General features: G+C 50.0%; 1 protein-coding gene across 1 annotated transcript in view; it reads right to left on the bottom strand.

Moving 5' to 3' along the window:
• Window positions 1-1,887: 1,887 nt before the first annotated feature.
• The window catches only part of CASTOR2 (cytosolic arginine sensor for mTORC1 subunit 2), a 134,407-nt gene continuing 119,186 nt past the window's right edge, over window positions 1,888-17,108 (bottom strand). The window contains exons 3-9 of the mRNA XM_054166508.1: window positions 13,100-13,293; window positions 11,883-12,015; window positions 10,456-10,579; window positions 9,872-9,982; window positions 8,469-8,551; window positions 6,933-7,027; window positions 1,888-2,068 (exon numbers count right to left, since the gene is read on the bottom strand). Coding sequence (XP_054022483.1) covers window positions 2,003-2,068; window positions 6,933-7,027; window positions 8,469-8,551; window positions 9,872-9,982; window positions 10,456-10,579; window positions 11,883-12,015; window positions 13,100-13,293 — 806 coding nt within the window. The 3' untranslated portion in view covers window positions 1,888-2,002. The remainder of the gene's footprint in view (window positions 2,069-6,932; window positions 7,028-8,468; window positions 8,552-9,871; window positions 9,983-10,455; window positions 10,580-11,882; window positions 12,016-13,099; window positions 13,294-17,108) is intronic.

The following is a 17,108-nucleotide window of genomic DNA, read 5'->3' as shown; positions in this document are numbered from 1 at the left end:
TACCTGCAGCCCTAAATATGCCTGCAGCAAGGGGGGGTACAGGCCAGGGGAGCAGCTCCAATTAGAACCAAAATAGCCCACTTGATTTTGCATTGATTAGCAAGAGTAATTTGCCCTCCAAACAGCACCAGGCTGCTGGGTTTGGCTTAAAATAACCTGGAAGCTCTTCAGGAGAAGACATTCAGGCAGAGCCACGTTCATGTAGAGCACATTGGTGGAGGAGGAGCAGGACTGCAACACATCTCAGTGACCAGGGCCAGGGGGGGGCTGCAGGAGGGAAGGGGTGAGAGAACCATGCCCCCATGCCCTGTCCCACACCCTGCCAGGCCAAGGGGCTGCAGCAGCAGTTCCCTGCAGGAGGGCTGGTCCTGACATGGCTCTTGTGGCTCCACCACTGCCCTGTAAGCCCCTGAGCAGCCAGCCTGGGCTTGTCTGAACTGCCAGACTGGGAATAAAAGCCATGAGAGCTCATAAACCAGAGATTATTTTAGGCACCTGCTACATTACAGCAAACTCTTTTCTCCACAGGATCCTTCAAAAACAAATGACTCAGAGAACTAATAATTAGCCTGGAGCATTCAAAATAACATTACTGAGTCATGAGTCATCAGAATCTATTTCTGTAGCACTTTTTGCCAGAGGTTGGAGCTCCCCCCAGCCCCCCAGTACCTCCTGCACAGGGACTGGGCAGGTAAAGGAAGGAAAACGAGGAATGCTGAAAAACCTCTCTGTGTGTGCAGCGCCTGAGGGGTCCAGGCACCAGCTTAACGTTACCCTGAGACCCCAGCTGCTTTTGTGGGTAGCTCCAGTCAGTGCTGAGGTTGTGGGGCAGTGGTGTGGTGATGTTTGATTTTTTTAATGGATTAAACCCTCTGCATTAAGGCTGCAGGCCAGGCAAAGCAGTCCCCCACCAGAAGAGACCAAGCCAGGTGGCAGTAGGCTAAAGGCAGACACTTCTCTTGACCACACTGTGTGTAGAGGAGCTGCTTCCATCTAAACATCCAGCACAAGCTGTCAGAACTGACAGGGATGACGACACATCTAACCTCAGTGGCTTTGCTTGCACCCTTCAGACAGGTTTCTCAGCTCCTCCTTCCTAAGAAGCGTTTGACAGTGGCCACATTGCTGAGTGAGCCTTGGGCACGGCGCAGCAGCGACCGCCCTAACACAGCCTGTGAAGGGAGGACATTTCCCTCTGCCTCTGCAGGCAGGTCTTGGTGACACCCCCAGCCAGCAGGTGGGCTGCAGCAGCACTCCCCCTGCCCAGGCTGTCTGGGAGCAGCCAGGCTTTGAGCGCAGGGAGAAAGGCAAAAGGTGAAAACCCAAGCGGCTGGGCGTCTGCCGACACCACGCAGCTCTCCCCGGGGAAGCAGCAGAACCCAGGCCCCATCCTGCCTCAGCCCAGGCAAGGACAGCCCTCAGAAGCCAGATGAGAGGAGACGAGGCAGCACTATGCAACATCTCTTCAGTTTAATTCCACGTTTCATTTCACTGATGGTGCTCAGGGCTCTCTCTCTCTCTGAGCCAGCAGCCCTCCCCCACCCCGGCCCGGCCGCCCGGCCCTCGGCACAGCCCTCCCTGGGGAGAGGCTCCCCCAGTGCCCCCAGCAGCTCCTTTTCCACACCCAGAGCAGGCAGGTTGCACTTCACCTCGGAGCTGAAGGTCAGGAACCCATCTGCACTGCCCTTGCCTGCTGCCCCTCACTCATCAATTTAATAAAATAACAATAATAATAATAATAACAATAATAATAATAATAATAATAATAATTAAACCCAAGGCTTATTGGAGCTGTTTCTGCTCAACCTTCCACAGTCTCTTTTCAGGTCACTCTCTCTCTGGAATCAGATTTTGTTTTTTTTGTTGTTTTTGTTTTTGTTTTGTTTTTTTTTTTTGTCCAAGAAATACTGTGAGAAAAAAAAAAAAAAGAATAATAATAATAATTATAATAATAATAATAATTATAATAATAAAAAGCATCTGGAACCAGCTCAGAAGATCTCTAATGCTTTTCAGCTTGACTGACTTGGAGTGCATTGACCACACCATTTATATTTTCTTCAGGTACCTGCAAGGAAACAAGAAGAAAGGGTCATGCTCCAGCAAAAGCCAGAGAAGGGAAGGAGAGGCAGGAGATGGAGGAAGAGACTGGATGGGGTGCTTGGTGCCATGCTTCAGTTGATTAGATGCTGTTGGGTTTGCATTCAGTTTCTTAACCAGCTGAGGATTTTCAATCTAATCCTCAATATGTACCCAAATAGCTGAAGGGTGGCTGTCAGGGTGATGGGGGTTGGGCACTTCTCCCAGGCGACCAGCACCAGAACAAGAGGACACAGTCTCAAGCTGCACCAGGGGAGGTTTAGGCTGGATGTTAGGAAGAAGTTCTTCCCAGAAAGAGAGACTGGCCATTGGAATGTGCTGCCCAGGGAGGTGGTGGAGTCACCAGCACTTGGAGGTGTTTAGGAAGAGACTGGATGGGGTGCTTGGTGCCATGGCTTAGTTGATTAGATGGTGTTGGGTGAGAGGTTGAACTTGATGATCTCAAAGGTCTTTTCAAACCTGGTCTATTCTATTCTATTCTATTCTATTCTATTCTATTCTATTCTATTCTATTCTATTCTATTCTATTCTATTCTAAATGCCATTCTTACTCCATCCCATCCCATCCCATCCCATCCCATCCCATCCCATCCCATCCCATCCCATCCCATCCCATCCCATCCCATCCCATCCCATCCCATCCCATCCCATCCCATCCCATCCCATCCCGCCAGACAAAGCTCAAGGAGCCAGGTCCTTTCTTGTTGGACAGCTGAACTCCATGGAGAAAGGATTCCATCTGCAAGATCACTCTGGATCCAAAGCATCAACCCAAGGGCCCCCTAGGAGCAAATACTGTTCAAGAGAGCAGCCTGGTTTGCTTTGTACAGTGGTGCTGCTGGGGAGGCAACTGATTGGACATTTCCTTTCCTCCTCCTCCTCTTCCTCTCCTTCCCTTTCCCTTCCTTTAGTTGGTAAAGCATTTGTACACCTGGAGCTCACTCCTGCATGCTGATGGGGATGCTTAAGGGCTCCATGAGGCTCTCTGGGCAATGCTACAAGTTTGGGACCCCTAAGTGTGGGTGGGGAGCCCACAGTGACTGACAGGGAAACATAGAATCAATAAGGTTGGAAAAGACCTCAGAGATCATCAAGTCCAACCTGTCACCCAGCACCTCAAGACCACTAAACCATGGCACCAAGTGCCACGTCCAGTCCCTTTTTGAACACCTCCAGGGATGGGGACTCCACCACCTCCCTGGGCAGCACATTCCAACATCTAACAACTCCCTCTGTGAAGAACTTTCTCCTCACCTCCAGCCTAAACCTCCCCTGGCACTGCTTGAGACATGTTCATCAAAAGAAGAGGAGAACTGTGAGCTGCTTGTGGTGGGGGGGTGCCAGATGGTGGGGTGCAGCACCTGAGCTTTCTCATCCAGTCTTGTGATGAGACTTAAGCACGGAAGTCCATATGCAAAATATTGGTGGGTGTCTTTTCACACCTACTGCAAGGCAAAACTCTTGCAGCAGAAGATGCAAAGGACCTCAGAGTGACTGCCACCAGCAGAGAAGGGTAGCAGCAGTGAAGTCCCATCAGACAGAAAGGAGGCATCTGACCATTACATACAGTACCGAGGACACTCGGGGGACAGGCAGCCAACGGCTCTTGGGAAGTGGAAAGGGGACAGAGGTTAAAATAAATCATCTGTGAGCTGCTGCAAGAAGCCAAAATAATTAATGCTAACTAAGTTGAAGGGGGACTGTCTCCTCTGTGAGGTATTTGAATCCTTGGCCAGGAGCACAATACCTGGACTCAGTGGACACCTGCCAGAGCTCAGACGGCGCAAACACAACCGTGCCGAGTTTTAATGCGAGACTCCCCCCGTGAGGGATAACGAGAGAAACACTCAATTTTCCAGTGGGAAGATGGACTAGGAGTGCCTAACTCTGATGATGTGTGAACACAAGTCAGCTAGGAAAGGGGGAAAAAAATCATCCTAAAACAGCCATACAGCAAATCCTTCTGGAGTAGGAACAAAAGCCCAGCAAATCTCCACCACAGGGAGAGATTTGAGGCAGGCCTCTCGGCTGCCTCCCCTCCACCACTTGTCCCAGTACGCTGAACACTGCAGTGGAAGAAGCTGTTTGACACTTTGCCTCTCCAGAAGATAATGAGAAAAGACACCAGAATCAATTTTGCAGAACACACTCTCTTAGCCAGCCCCAGTGGATGATCAGCAGGTCTCTCCAGATGCTCCTGCAGTGCAATAGAGAAGCAGGGAGGAAGCAGAATTGGCCAATCCTGGCCAGCTGGCTTTGACCTGCATGGAACCACCTTCTGGCTTAAACACAGTAGGCTGAGCTTCCCTTCACTGCACAATGCTTGTCTCCTTTAACATCAAGGAAATGGTATCAATCACCCTACAAATGTATGGGCTGGACAGATGTGGATGTGTGAACAGTTTTTGATCAGTAGGACAAATCCTAGTTTCAGTGAAGTCCTACCCCTTTCTGCCCCTTATAAAAGATCCCTGCTCCAGGCTATGTGCTGCAATACATTGACTTGGCAGCTGGAGGGCAGATCAAAGCATCTACCATGAAGGGAAAAGTAAAGCTCCCAACTATGCCCCACATAGCTTCAGAATCAAAATGCTGCTGAAGAAAAGCAAGATACTGGTGAAGAAGAGCATGAGGCCTCCGAGCTGCCTCTGAGCATGAAGCAGTGAGAGCAGAGCACCTGGAAAAGGGACTCTTCACACTTCTTCTCTCTAGAGGGAGCTGGAAACCATAGCTCTCTCCAGCCTGACCTTACATCACCCAAGGGACACACCAGAGACCTAGAGGTTCCCATCTCAGCCTTGTCTTCCAAAGGATTTTTTGCTTTTCAAGTATAGGACATAGAATCATTTTGGCTGGAAGAGACCTTCAAGATCACCAAGTCCAACCATTATCTACCTCTGCCAAGTCTGGTGCTAAACCATGGTCCTGATTTCCAGGGCAAACACTTGCAGTTCCAGCACTGCAAGAAGACCAGAAGAACTCCCAGGCCAAACAAAAAGACTAAGCAACAAAATCCACCTTAAGATGTACAAGAGGAGAAAGTGCAGGTCAAAGGTGAGCACAAGATTTTCTAAAGCACTCTAAATTGTTGACAAGTACTGAACAACCTTAAATAAGGAAAGGGAGGATGTAGAGAAAGGATTCAAGGTACACTTAGACCTCAAGAAATGCCACTAGAAGTCAAGGTGTCTGGGTAGCAAAGTCATGTCAAAACGGAGCTTAGGGTCCTGGCCAATAAAACCAAACCAACCTGCAGCCAGCAAGCACACTGCTCAGCCACCACACCCAGAGCAAAAGCAAGCAAAGGAGGGCTTGAAATGCACCTTCCATATGGTGGAGGGACCTGACAGCTGGAGTAGCACTGCCCAGATGAAAAGCTTTCAAGACTGTGTCAAAAGAAAACAGCAACTAGCAGGGAAAATACTGCTGTGAGTGAGGAAGATCTGCAGCCCTCAGTGCCCTGCCCAGCTGATACCCTGCCAGCTGCTCAGAGGCAGAGATCTGCTGGGGTTGACACAGCAGGATGAGACACTTAAAAGGTGGAGCTGGCTGCAGAGTCATCATAATTGCATGGCAGAAGTTGCAAGTGAAATATGTATTTTCACTGCAGATACTGCTTGACAACTAGAAGCACTCTGCACAGGAAGCATGCACCTGGGCCACCACAGCAGGCAGGAATGTGAGGCAAAGCTAACAGTATTGATTTGAAAATGGTGTTTTATTAGCTTATCTTATCAGCACAGTTAATATTCAAGAAAATAAGACAAACATATATAACACTTTGACCTTTGCTATCTGGACTAATATTTGCTTTTGCTCTTTACACACATGGGACCTATAGGCTGCAAATGGTTCACACCAACTGTGACAACCCACAGTCAGGAGCTGGAAGAAACCTGCCTTGAACTCACTGGAGCTTGGAGGGTCTGAAGAGTGAGTTGAGAGTGATGGAAGGAGAAGTGCAATGCAAGAAAGGGCATCTTTAAGAAGACGACTCCAAAAGCACCAAGTTTTGCTAGCACACAGGTTACTGACTCCCTCCCTCGCACATGGGGAACGGGCTCCAATTCAAGTGCCACCCAGTTTATGGTTACTACAAGAGGAATTTTCCCTTTTCAAGGCAATTTCTCATTTTTGAGAGTGTCCTGTACCTCCAAAGGAAGAGCAGAGGTAGGCCTAAAAGGCAAAACACCCAGCAGTACCCAAGAGAAGAAAACCCTGGACGAATGGCAAGCCTCACGCTGATGGCTGTGCTGCAGCTGCTGATGTGCACTGGGGAGAGCAACATCCTGCTCTGCCTCACACCCCCCTCCCCTTGCTGGGCTGCCACTTGCTGCAGCCCTGCACCATGAGGAGGATGAAGCAGGCGCAGAAGAGCTTATCAGGACTCACAGATAGGTCTCAGAATGCAAAGGTGAGGGCTGCATAGGTACCTAGAGACGAAGGCAGGGGTCTGCTGCTGGGAGACAGACTGAGGCACCCTCCTGAGAGCCTCTGACCGTGTTTGCAGGAAAACAGGGAGAGTTTGTGGCTGTTTCTAATAAAAGATAGTGACATAGTGGAAAGGACTGCTTGGGGAGGTCCAGTGCTCCATTGCTGCAGGCCTTTAAGGATACAAACCAGCCTCCTGCAAGAATGACACTCCCTAGCACCGCTTTGCCTTGGGATAGGGCTGGGCTTGGTTCAGGAACCTCTGCCCCAGGGCAGTGACAGCTGGAAGGCTGCAGAGAGGCATCTGTTGGGCTCCCCAGATAGGGAATTATGTTCTCCTCATGAGTTTTCTCCCAAGAGAAAGATGTCCCCTACTCCAGGGAAGCTGTCTTGATACTCACCAAAGCGTGATCAAACTTAAAAGTACTGATGTAGTAGGCTGGGATGTCAGCTGCAGCCAAGGGCTCAGAAATCTGAGCCACAATTCCACATTCATCTGTGGGGAACAGAAACAATCAATCACTGAGTGGCACCTGGCAGTCTCACAGGGCTCCTGGGTCTCACCAGCCCCCTGCCTGCCCAAGGAGCTTATCTTCACAAACTGCCATCAGAAAGGATCTCTGCAGTGAGGTGTTCTTTTCTCTTTGGGCCACCATGATACACTGCACATCTGATTTCATTGCCTACTTTTTGCTGCAGAGAATTGTAACTCCCCCAAATGCACAAAAAATTAGCACTGGAGTGATCTTCAGAGGTCCAAAGAAAGGCAGTTTGTGACACTCAGGGAGGAAGCATCAAACCCAGTCTCATATAGCCTTAATCTTCATTTCTTTTTCTTTAGTTGCTGCTATTGTACACCTTGCTCTGCATCTCTGAGAGAGGAGATGCTGATCAGCTCATCAGCCTGGACACATTGTTCCTAGATCACAGACCACCAGAGTCCCTGAGCCAGGATTTCATGCCTGTTCAAAGGGTTCATCTGTCCTGTTTACTGCAGCTCAGTGACACCTTGTTTGCAAATGAAATCTGAGTTTCACTGCTCCAAACTGAACCTTTCCAGCTGATTGTGAGCTGTCATATCTAAACACTGCATCTCTGAGGGACTGCTGGGTGTCCTGCTGTCCCATCAATGACACACACCATCCCCTTCCTGCTTCTAAGCTACATGAAGAGAAGGTGCACCAAATATCCTTCTTGCTACTCTTGGTTGTCTGGTGTGGAAGTTGCCATTGAATACAGAGATTGGCCAAACACTTCTCAGAAATGTTCTTGAAACCTGTGTTTTGTAGCTGCTTCAGAGCCCAGGGGAAGGAGCCCCAGTGTTTCCTGAATGCCCCAGCATTCAGATTGGCCTCCTTAAAAACTGCAGTGGGCAGAAAAGTAACAAGAAAACTCCTGCAGATGTGAAGCATTTGCCCTGTGCTGCTTAGGGCCAGCACTCTTCTGGGCAGAGAAAGCCTTTGCAGCACTGGGTGTGAAACAGCTCTGTGAAGAGGACTGCAGCAAACCAGTGCTAAATCCAACCGAAGCCACAGCATCGCCCAAGGACTGCACTGGAGTATGACAGTGCCTTCTGACCACTGGTTTCAGTGATGCACAAGGCATTCTGACCACTGGTTTCAGTAATGCACAAGGCATTCCTCTTGGCCACTTCAAGAGAGGCCCAGCTGTGGCTCCTGCTGAAGTCCAGCAGATGAACGCAATTTCGATGGAGCCGTCAAGCGCGCAGCGCTTTCAGAAGTATATTTAGAAGTCTGACTTATTAGGTAGGAGTCAGACTCCTCCTGTTTGAAAAGCTCAGCTTGCAAAGTCATGTCAAGCTGCTGGCTCTTAAAGAGCCTCAGCCTCAGCCTCAGATGGATTTTTCCACCATCCTTGAAGGCCCTGAGGCGACTGACTACCTGGCGCACCAACTGATCCTCCAACTGTTTACCTACCGAAGCCAAGGGGCTGCCCACCAATCCGCACCATCTTCCAGAGCTCACCAGATGCACTTGTAAACAACAAATTATTAGGAAATCTGTAAAAGAAAAAGGAACACCAAACGTGGCAATTAAAACACAGCAGTGTGTCAGATCCTGCCTGCAGGGCTGCTGCTGTTCCTGCCTCCCCTTGTGCTCCTTGGAGCCAGTCATAGCGGCGGAGGCAGCTCGGTGGAACTGAGGAAACTCCAGGCAAGTGGGACGGATGCACCTCCAGGTGTCCTGTGGCAAATGATGCTGGCACTGTGCTCAGGCACCCAGAGAGGCATGGAAAGAGATTTCTAAGGGACAGGCCATACCCCAGCTTTGCAAAGATCAAGACTGTTCATCTGAAGGCTGCATTTAGTAACCCTAGGGACAGAAGATGTTCCACACCTACTCTCTTAGGAACGTGAAAGGTGATCACTGTGTTTGTGGCTGAGCATCAGCAGTGCTTTTTTTCCTTACCAGCCCTGGCATCCCTGCAGAGATTCCCATTTCTTAGCAGGGGAAAGAAGACCAATGGCTAAGAGACTTGCCCAAGGTGAAGCAGGCAGCCTGAGACAGAGAAGAGATTGGCTGCCAGGTTCCCCAAGCACCAGGCTGCTGCTCCAAGCCTCTAGCCTCTCTTGAAGGCAGACAGAGATTTTCTCCAATTAAGGTTGAAGAAACTTTCAAGAGGGCAATTAATAGTTTGCAAACAAGTCCCTAGTGCAGACAAGAATCAAATCCAGACACTGCACTGTGTGTCAGAAGCAAACCTATGCAGTGCACCTCAGTACAGCATCCTGTCTAGCCTCCAGACCTCGGAGACTGCTGCGATGCGAAGCTGCAGAAGAACACACACAAACAGGCTGAGATTTGCTCCCTCCACGACTTTCTCCTTGCCAGACAAACGAGCCAGGGGCTCCTGCTGCACAGGCATGACTCAGTACATTAGCATCACAAAAGACTCTGCACCAAAGCCAGCCATCTGTAAAAGGAAAGCAGGGGCACAGCATCCCAGAGGTCCACACCCTACTTCTGGCCTTTAGCAGGGCAACTTCAGCCACCTACCTCAGCTTTGGTTTAGTTTTGCTCTTAAAAGCACAACTAATGAACAACAGAATAAAAATGTCAAGATCACTTTGCAGCAGTGCTCCTCTCTCAGAATGAGATAACCCTACATGACATTGGCTTGTGGTTTCACTGAGGGCTTGGACAGACAAGCTCTGAGTTCAGGAACTGGAACTAACACGACAGACTTCACTCTAAGTGAAGGTAAATGACACCCATGTGATGAGGCTCCCAAACAACCAACATGGAGGAGCTTAAGCTGCTCCTTTGAGAACATCCCAGATGCTTTGGGGCATCCAGGAGACTCTAAGATCAAAGCTCACCTCTGCTGTGTCTGGACATCCATGACCAAGGAGATGTAACCCTCAATGAGAGAAAAGGAGAAGAAGCGAATGTGTCCCGAGTCTTCGTTGCCCACCACCGGGTCTTTTACTCTGGAGGAGGAGCAGAGCAGAGTTAGAGTCAGGGAAACCAGGAAAGTTCTCACACCAATGCAGGGAAGTGACACCAACTCCTATCCCATCATACTGCTTTTCATTGCTTTGATTTTGCAAGGTCAAAAAATGCCCTTCCCCACACTGACAAAACTCTCCCATCCCTGCCCCAGCATCCCCCTGGCTGTGGGCCAGGAGCCACAGGCATTGATGGTCATCAGCACAGCCAGTGGTTCATCCCTGTAGCACATTGATTTCATTGCTGCACTTGGCTTAAATCTGAAAAGCTCAGCTTGCCAAAGCCACGGCATGCATTTGGGCTTCCACCCTCTTGAGCCTGTGAAACCTCCCTCCCTAGGTGCAGAGCACCACAGCAGCAGATTCCTGGGCATCCTGGAGGACTTATGTGGATTTGTGCCTCCAGATACCAGCCTCATCTGCCCTAGAAACTTGTCTCCCTTGCCAGGACCTACCCATTGGAGTAAAACATGACATCCATTAGGAGTGTAGCAACAGTGGGAAGGGTATCTGGATCCAGGCTGGTGACGCAGAACATATTACTTGGACTGGAAAGGGGATGAATGACAGGCCTCTGAACTGAAAGAGATACACACAGACACACACAGCTGTGAAGCCACATCTGCAGCAGGTTCATGTCCCACCAGATGCTATCCAAGCACCAGCAGTGGCCACAGAGAAAACTGACAGTGTGTTTGTGAGGAGGCTGCTGAAGCCCGGCTGGCTCTCAGGCACAGACCAAGGAGCCTGGGACAACCTGTTCTTGTGGTGGTCTCCCCAGGGTAGAGGGTGAGATCATCCTGAGTATCCTGACCCACACAGGGCAGAGGTCAGCTCTCAGACTGTAGGGGCTTTGAGGCCATTGGCTGCATCCACATGAGACAAGGGGCAAGCTAAAGGAGGTGCTGACAGACACTGACCGGTAGACATAAATTCAAGCTTCTACCGTCTAAGGGCAGGGCTGTGGAAGGCTTGTCTCTGGCTGTGGGTGATGGCAGCACCCACTCTTTTCCCTCCTTTCTGGGGACCCATTATGCCATAATATCTACAAAGAAATTCCAAACCAGCTGCCAGGCAGCAGCTTGGCAGAGACACTGCAGCCAGGGGCTGAGAAGCAGCTGGCATTTAGGCATGAAGCTATCAAAAGGACAGCAGAGCAAACTGCATACCTGTGCATAACCAGAGTGGGCTTCACTGTACCCTTCTCCTTTATGCTTTTAGGTTAAGGCTCATTTTGTTAAAGAAGATTATTTACAGCTATCAAGTGACAATGCTGAGTGGCACCTCAGAACAACTGAGCCCTGCTTTGTTTGGTTCTGGGCTCAAAAATGACACCCAGGTAAACATGTGCATTTAAACACTTCCTTTTCCTGACTGTGCCTTTTGCTTGATGCTTGTTCCCCTAGACTGGAAACATCCCAAGGTTCTCTACAGCCCTGGGCTCCTTGTGGTCTTGGTGCTGACTGGTACTGAAGTGTGAAAGTTGAACACCAGTGTTCTCTGTGCATCAGGCACTGCAACACTTCAGCAAGCTGTTGTGCAAAGCCATTCCCCTTTGAAATGTTGAGACGTGGAAGCAGGGGCTACAGACAGCGTTGGTTTTGCATCTGGAATGAGCTGTACTCTCACCTGCTGTCCTGCACCAGGCATGTCTCCTCTAGAGATGTGAAACCAGCATTAAAAGGCTCAAATTCAGCACTGCTCAGAAAGTGAAGCACTGACTCAAGTCTCTGGCTGAAGTGGGATAGACTCAGGCACTGTTAAGCTGTTTTATCATCTTGCAGCACAACAAACATTCACCAAAGCACTGAAGGAGGGTGGCAGGCACACTTTCACTTCATGGGGACCAGCTCCCCAGCAAGCTGAGCCCACGAGTCCTTACCTAGTTTTGGTTTGACAAATCCATTGGTTATGCCAAGGTCATCAGCAGCCACTGTCTCCCCATTGACTACTCTGAGGATGGTGAACTCGGCAGCCAGCGTGTGCATCACAAAGGGCAGGTCTCGCTCACGTACCTGCAGGTGACAGCAGGGTTAGCTCATCATGGCGTGCACCAGAGGTGAGGACACTGCACTGGGGGAAATGGGTGCTCAGCCCACAGAGAGGTGGACACACCGCTCCTGCCTGAGCCAGCCAGTGCCTAAGGATAATTACCAAGGGGATTTAATCACTGTTTATAAATGTCTGAGGGCTGGGGGTCAGCAGGGAGGGGACAGGCTCTGCCTAGCTGCACCCTGGGATAGGACAAGGGGCAATGGATGGAAACTCCAGCACAGGAGGTTCCACCTCAACATGAGGAGGAACTTCTTCACTGTGAGGGTCACAGAGCACTGGAGCAGGCTGCCCAGAGAGGTTGGGGACTCTCCTCTGGAGACTTTCAAGCCCCATCTGGATGCATTCCTGTGCCACCTGTGCTGGATTCTATGGTCCTGCTCTGGTCGATGATCTTCAGAGGTCCCTTTCAACCCCTAGCATCCTGTGATCCTGTGACCATCTGGATGTGTGTCTAGTGAAGCACATTTGGTGATAACATCTCAGCAGCAGTGGGATTAAACACCACAGGGCTTTTAAGACTGTGGGGAGTGTGGAGACTTCTAAGAGGGAATGTTTCACCTCTTTTCCAGCCTCCCTTCTAGAAGTCAGCACTGCTGGCTCTTCAAACTCCTTTCTAAGGAATAAAGCTTATGTGGTGGTGCCTGGTGTGTGTGCACACACGTGTGTGTTGGAAAGACTATATGTCTGTCTATCCCCAAAACAGCTCTGGAGCCTCTTGGCCACCATCAGCCTACCTGACAGCAGACACTATGTTCCTCTAACTCTCAGAAAACCACCAAGTGATGGTGGGAAGTGCTGCCAGTGCCTCCATTATGGGAGAGACTGCAGTATGGGCTCAGCATTCTCTTCAGATACCAGATCATCCATACCAACAAATGCCTCATCCCATGGGAAAAGGTTCTGGGACATCAGAGAGCCTAACTGCAAGGCACAGAACTCTGGAGAGAGCAGACTGGTACCTCTGCTGCTCCTCAAATAAAACCACCCCCCTGAACGTCCATCCGGTGGCAGCTTACTCTGCCTGGTCCTCCCATGTCCTCTTACCAGGATGAAGTCCGTCTGATAGGTGGAGAGCATGAACACTGAGATGTTTTGGTCAGCTAGTGGTGCTATTACTGACTTGGCAATTTTGGTCACTCCAATGGGCTGGGAGCCAGAGAAGCCACCTCCACCAGACACCACGTTGAGGGCAAGCCATGTTGCATCGGCCACGCTCAAGTGTTCCGAGGAGGGGAGCTCTGCAAAGAGACAGAGGTGGGGGACAGAGGTTGGATTTAGAGGCAGAGAGAGCCAGGTCCATCATCTGGTCTGTATGTGGTCAGCACAGACCTGAGTGCCTACTTTTCCAGCCAGCCTGCTTCCCAGGTTGGTACTGTGCTGCTTCTGAGACACACCATCTGCATCAACATCCACTGCAGGACTTGCAAGAGTTTCAAGCACAACACAGAAACTACTTGAGCCTCAGTGATTTGCTTGGATGCTGATGTCCAGCACCGCTGACATCCCCACATGGAAACAGCCTGAGGTCTTTGACTTCAATCTTTTCTATCACATAATTCTCCACAGACTTCACTTGAGCTTTTATGGACTTTTTGTTTCCTTTGGCCTGCTCTAAACCCAAGTTTGCTGTCCTGGAATTGAGATGGGAGGTTTAACAGAGGAGCACTCCCAAGAGTGTGGAGATGCTGAGCAGTGCCCTTCTGGACCTGCAGGCTGCTGCCTCCACCTCTAAAGCAGAAGACAAGAGCTGCACAGCTCTGTTCAGGATGCAACAAATACACTTGAAACATGGAACTCTTTTTTCTAGAACAAGCCCTGTTCCCTTCCATTTGCTTCTAGTCCACTGTGGTTAAGTAGTTAAAAATCTGCAGCATTTAATACAAATTATTAACTGTTTCATAGAAACCTTAACATATTAACAGCCTGTAAAACCACCCAGGGACTCTGGAACACAGGCATGAGCTTTTCAAAGTGGACTTTGGATTCTGGTTTGGCAAATTATAGAAACAAACACTTCAGATCCAGACTTACAAATGCATAATCCCAGTTAAATCTACTTGGCATAAGGAACCTGACCTCAGATGCAGATCCAGCCAGTGGAAGATCAGATCCAAGGCACGGCAGAGGTCCCAGCACAAACCTACCTACTTTGCTGAGGGGTTAGACACAGCCCAGCAGTCCAGCAGTAGAAATCCCAGTAGTGCTGCTCTTGCAGCCAGTGTCCTGGCTCCGCAGGCAAGCCACTTCATGTCTCCATACCCATGTGTCCTGTCCTGTCCACCCACTCCTGGCTCCTCCAGACAGAATCCTTTCCTTCTCCTTCAGTGAGACCTCTGGGAGCTGTTCCTGTACAGCTCCAGACACCATGTAATAAATCCATAACCTCACAGCCCCTGAGTCCCCAGGCACCACTGCTGGCAGACAACGACAGCACTGGCAACCCAAAATGAACCGAGTAACAAAACACTGCTCCTTCTGCTCTCCTCAACAACCTCAATTGTGTGTGGCATAAAAATAACCCTGAGCAAACACACTGCAAACAGTGGGGACACTGAGGGTTCTGCTTCTGCATTTTGATGTTTAGCTTCATAGGCCAATGTTTCTTTTTTACTGAATAATCAGAGCTGACATGGAATGAAAACTAGACACCAGGGAGAGTGGGGAAGTTTGGGCATTAATCAACAGCATGTTACCTCAGAGAGGCCAGGGCAGGTTGCTTTGCAGAAAATTATTGCAGCAAAATGCTGGTTTCTGCTCAGACCCCCCTCTGCATCAGGAAAGCACCCCCAAGACAAAGCTTACTGCATCAACTGGCATGGAGAAGCTGGGGCTCAGAACAACTGCTGCTGATCTAATAAGCAGCTGACGTCTTTTTTTCCCCCTCTATTCCCACCTCTGCTCCTTGCCTGCAAAACAGATGAGCAGGAGAAGAAGAAGCAGCAGCAGGAGGAAAGAAAACAAAGATGTGTTCCTTCTTTGGACATGGATTTGCTCCCTGGAGCAGGGAGCAGGCAGGCGCAGGCGAAGCTACCTGCACGTCACCGCTATTTACACTTCCATTTCCCCAAGCCCTTACAGCAGCCAGGCTACTAAATCACAGAAAGGTCAAGTGACACCTCTCCTCTCCTCTCCTCTCTGCAAACTCATCCCCAAAAGCCTCTGGCACTGTGGCTGCCCCAGTAACTGTCCCAGCTGCATGGGCAGCTCCCTGTGAGCCAGGGGTCCTTGCAGTGGGTGTGTTCCAGATGTGCCCAGCTCCACTAACGCCTCCTCACCAGTAGTGAGAGGAGGTCAGGGCTCATTCTCCTCTCTACACACAGAGTAGATGATGCTCCTGCTGTGCATGGGTGATGTGGGCCTGGCTGCAGCTCATTAAATACCAGTTTAAATACTCTTTAGGGTCAGGGCTGTGATGGCAGCTGCTGTATTTCACAGTGGATGGAGGCACGATCACATTGCACTCCGGCAGCAGCGGTGCTGGAGGAGCTGCCCCAAGAAGACCTCATCAGCCTCCTCCTCAGGGGGCAGAAAGGGTGGTGTGTCCATTGCTTTTGTAATTACTGGAAAGTGTTGATTGTGTTTGGTTTTAAGTGTTCTGGAGGCCATATGAAGTGTGACAGGGGCCACTGCATTTGCTTAAGCAACCTGCCTCTCATAATTCAATTAACTTCTCCCCCCCCCAAAAGAAAAAAACCATACAGAAAGTGACTGAAATACCAATTTTGGACACTGTTTCCACTAGGCAGCCAGATGGAAAAGTACAGCCCAGATTTTAATGAAACAAACTCAGGCTGGAGGCTCAACAAATTCATCTAAATAGCATCAAACAGGCCACGTGGGAAGGTGCTTTGCCCAGGAAGCTGCTAAACCCAAGGAGAGCTGAAAAACATCTGACGTCAGGGTAATGCAGGCTCAGGGAGGCAGAACCAGGCAATAAAGAAGGAGCAAGGCGAGGAATCGCCCACATCTCAGCACCAACCCACCAAACTCACCATCTCCACCACTTCTGCCCCAGGAGAGCAGAGGTCCTGACACCCCCCACAGCTTCGGCGCTGCAGCACCCCCGTCCCTGCACCGTGAGGTTGCTGTGTGAAATCTCTGTTGGGCTCTCAAGATCCTCTTGCAAGTGGATTACTGGAGCACAGGTCACTCCTGCTGCTGAGCATGAAAATGATCAGAGGCTTGGAGCACCTCCAGGCTGAGAGAGCTGAAAAGAGCTGGGGTTGTTCAGTCTGGAGAAGAGAAGGCTCTGGGGAGATCTAGGAACAGCCTTCCAGTACCAGAAGGGGACCAACAAGAAAGCTGGGGAGGGACTGTTTAGAAGGACTTGTAGTGATAGGACAAGGGGCAATGGTTTGAAACTGGAGCAGGGTAGATTTAGATTGGATGTTAAGAGGAAGTTCTTTAGTATGAGGGTGGTGGAACTCTAGAACAGGTTGCCCAGGGAGGTGGTGGAGGCCATTCAAGGTCAAGTTGTTGTAATCAGGATCTTTGTTTTGAATTTCCATTGGGGTGAAGCCTTTGGATTGTTGTGGTTTTGCTGTGTAACACGTTGCAAACTTAAGGCCAGCAGCAGGCACCCAGGAGCAGTCCAGCTGCCTGCAGGCTCCACAACCCTCTTTTGCTGCCCATCAACACAACCATCACAGGCAAGCAGAGGAGGCTCACAGACTCCAGCCATCCTTTCATCCTCACCAAGCCAGGCAAGATGTGATCACCCTGCAAGCCCAAGAACAGCACTCACCTTGCATCTGATTTTGCCTGACAGTTCAACACTTGGTATCAGCTGCTGGCGGGCTCCAATACCTCACTACACCACTTCCTATTGGCACAGATTTTCCCTCATCCAAAATTCTCTGCCACCAGGCAGGCAGAGATGCCATGTGGTACACAGCACTCCCCAACCCCTGCTCAGGCCAAACCAAACAAACCCATGTCAAAGAAGCTTTAGACATAAGTTAATAACTGCTTATTCACACCATGGGTGACTGGAAAGGTCAGAGGTCTGTCCAGAGCCTCACCGGCCCATTTGGCAGGTAGAGCTGAAGCAAAG

The sequence above is a fragment of the Dryobates pubescens genome, chromosome 13 (assembly GCF_014839835.1).
Source record: "Dryobates pubescens isolate bDryPub1 chromosome 13, bDryPub1.pri, whole genome shotgun sequence".
Lineage (NCBI taxonomy): Eukaryota > Metazoa > Chordata > Aves > Piciformes > Picidae > Dryobates > Dryobates pubescens.
This window is presented reverse-complemented; position numbering and strand designations above follow the sequence as displayed.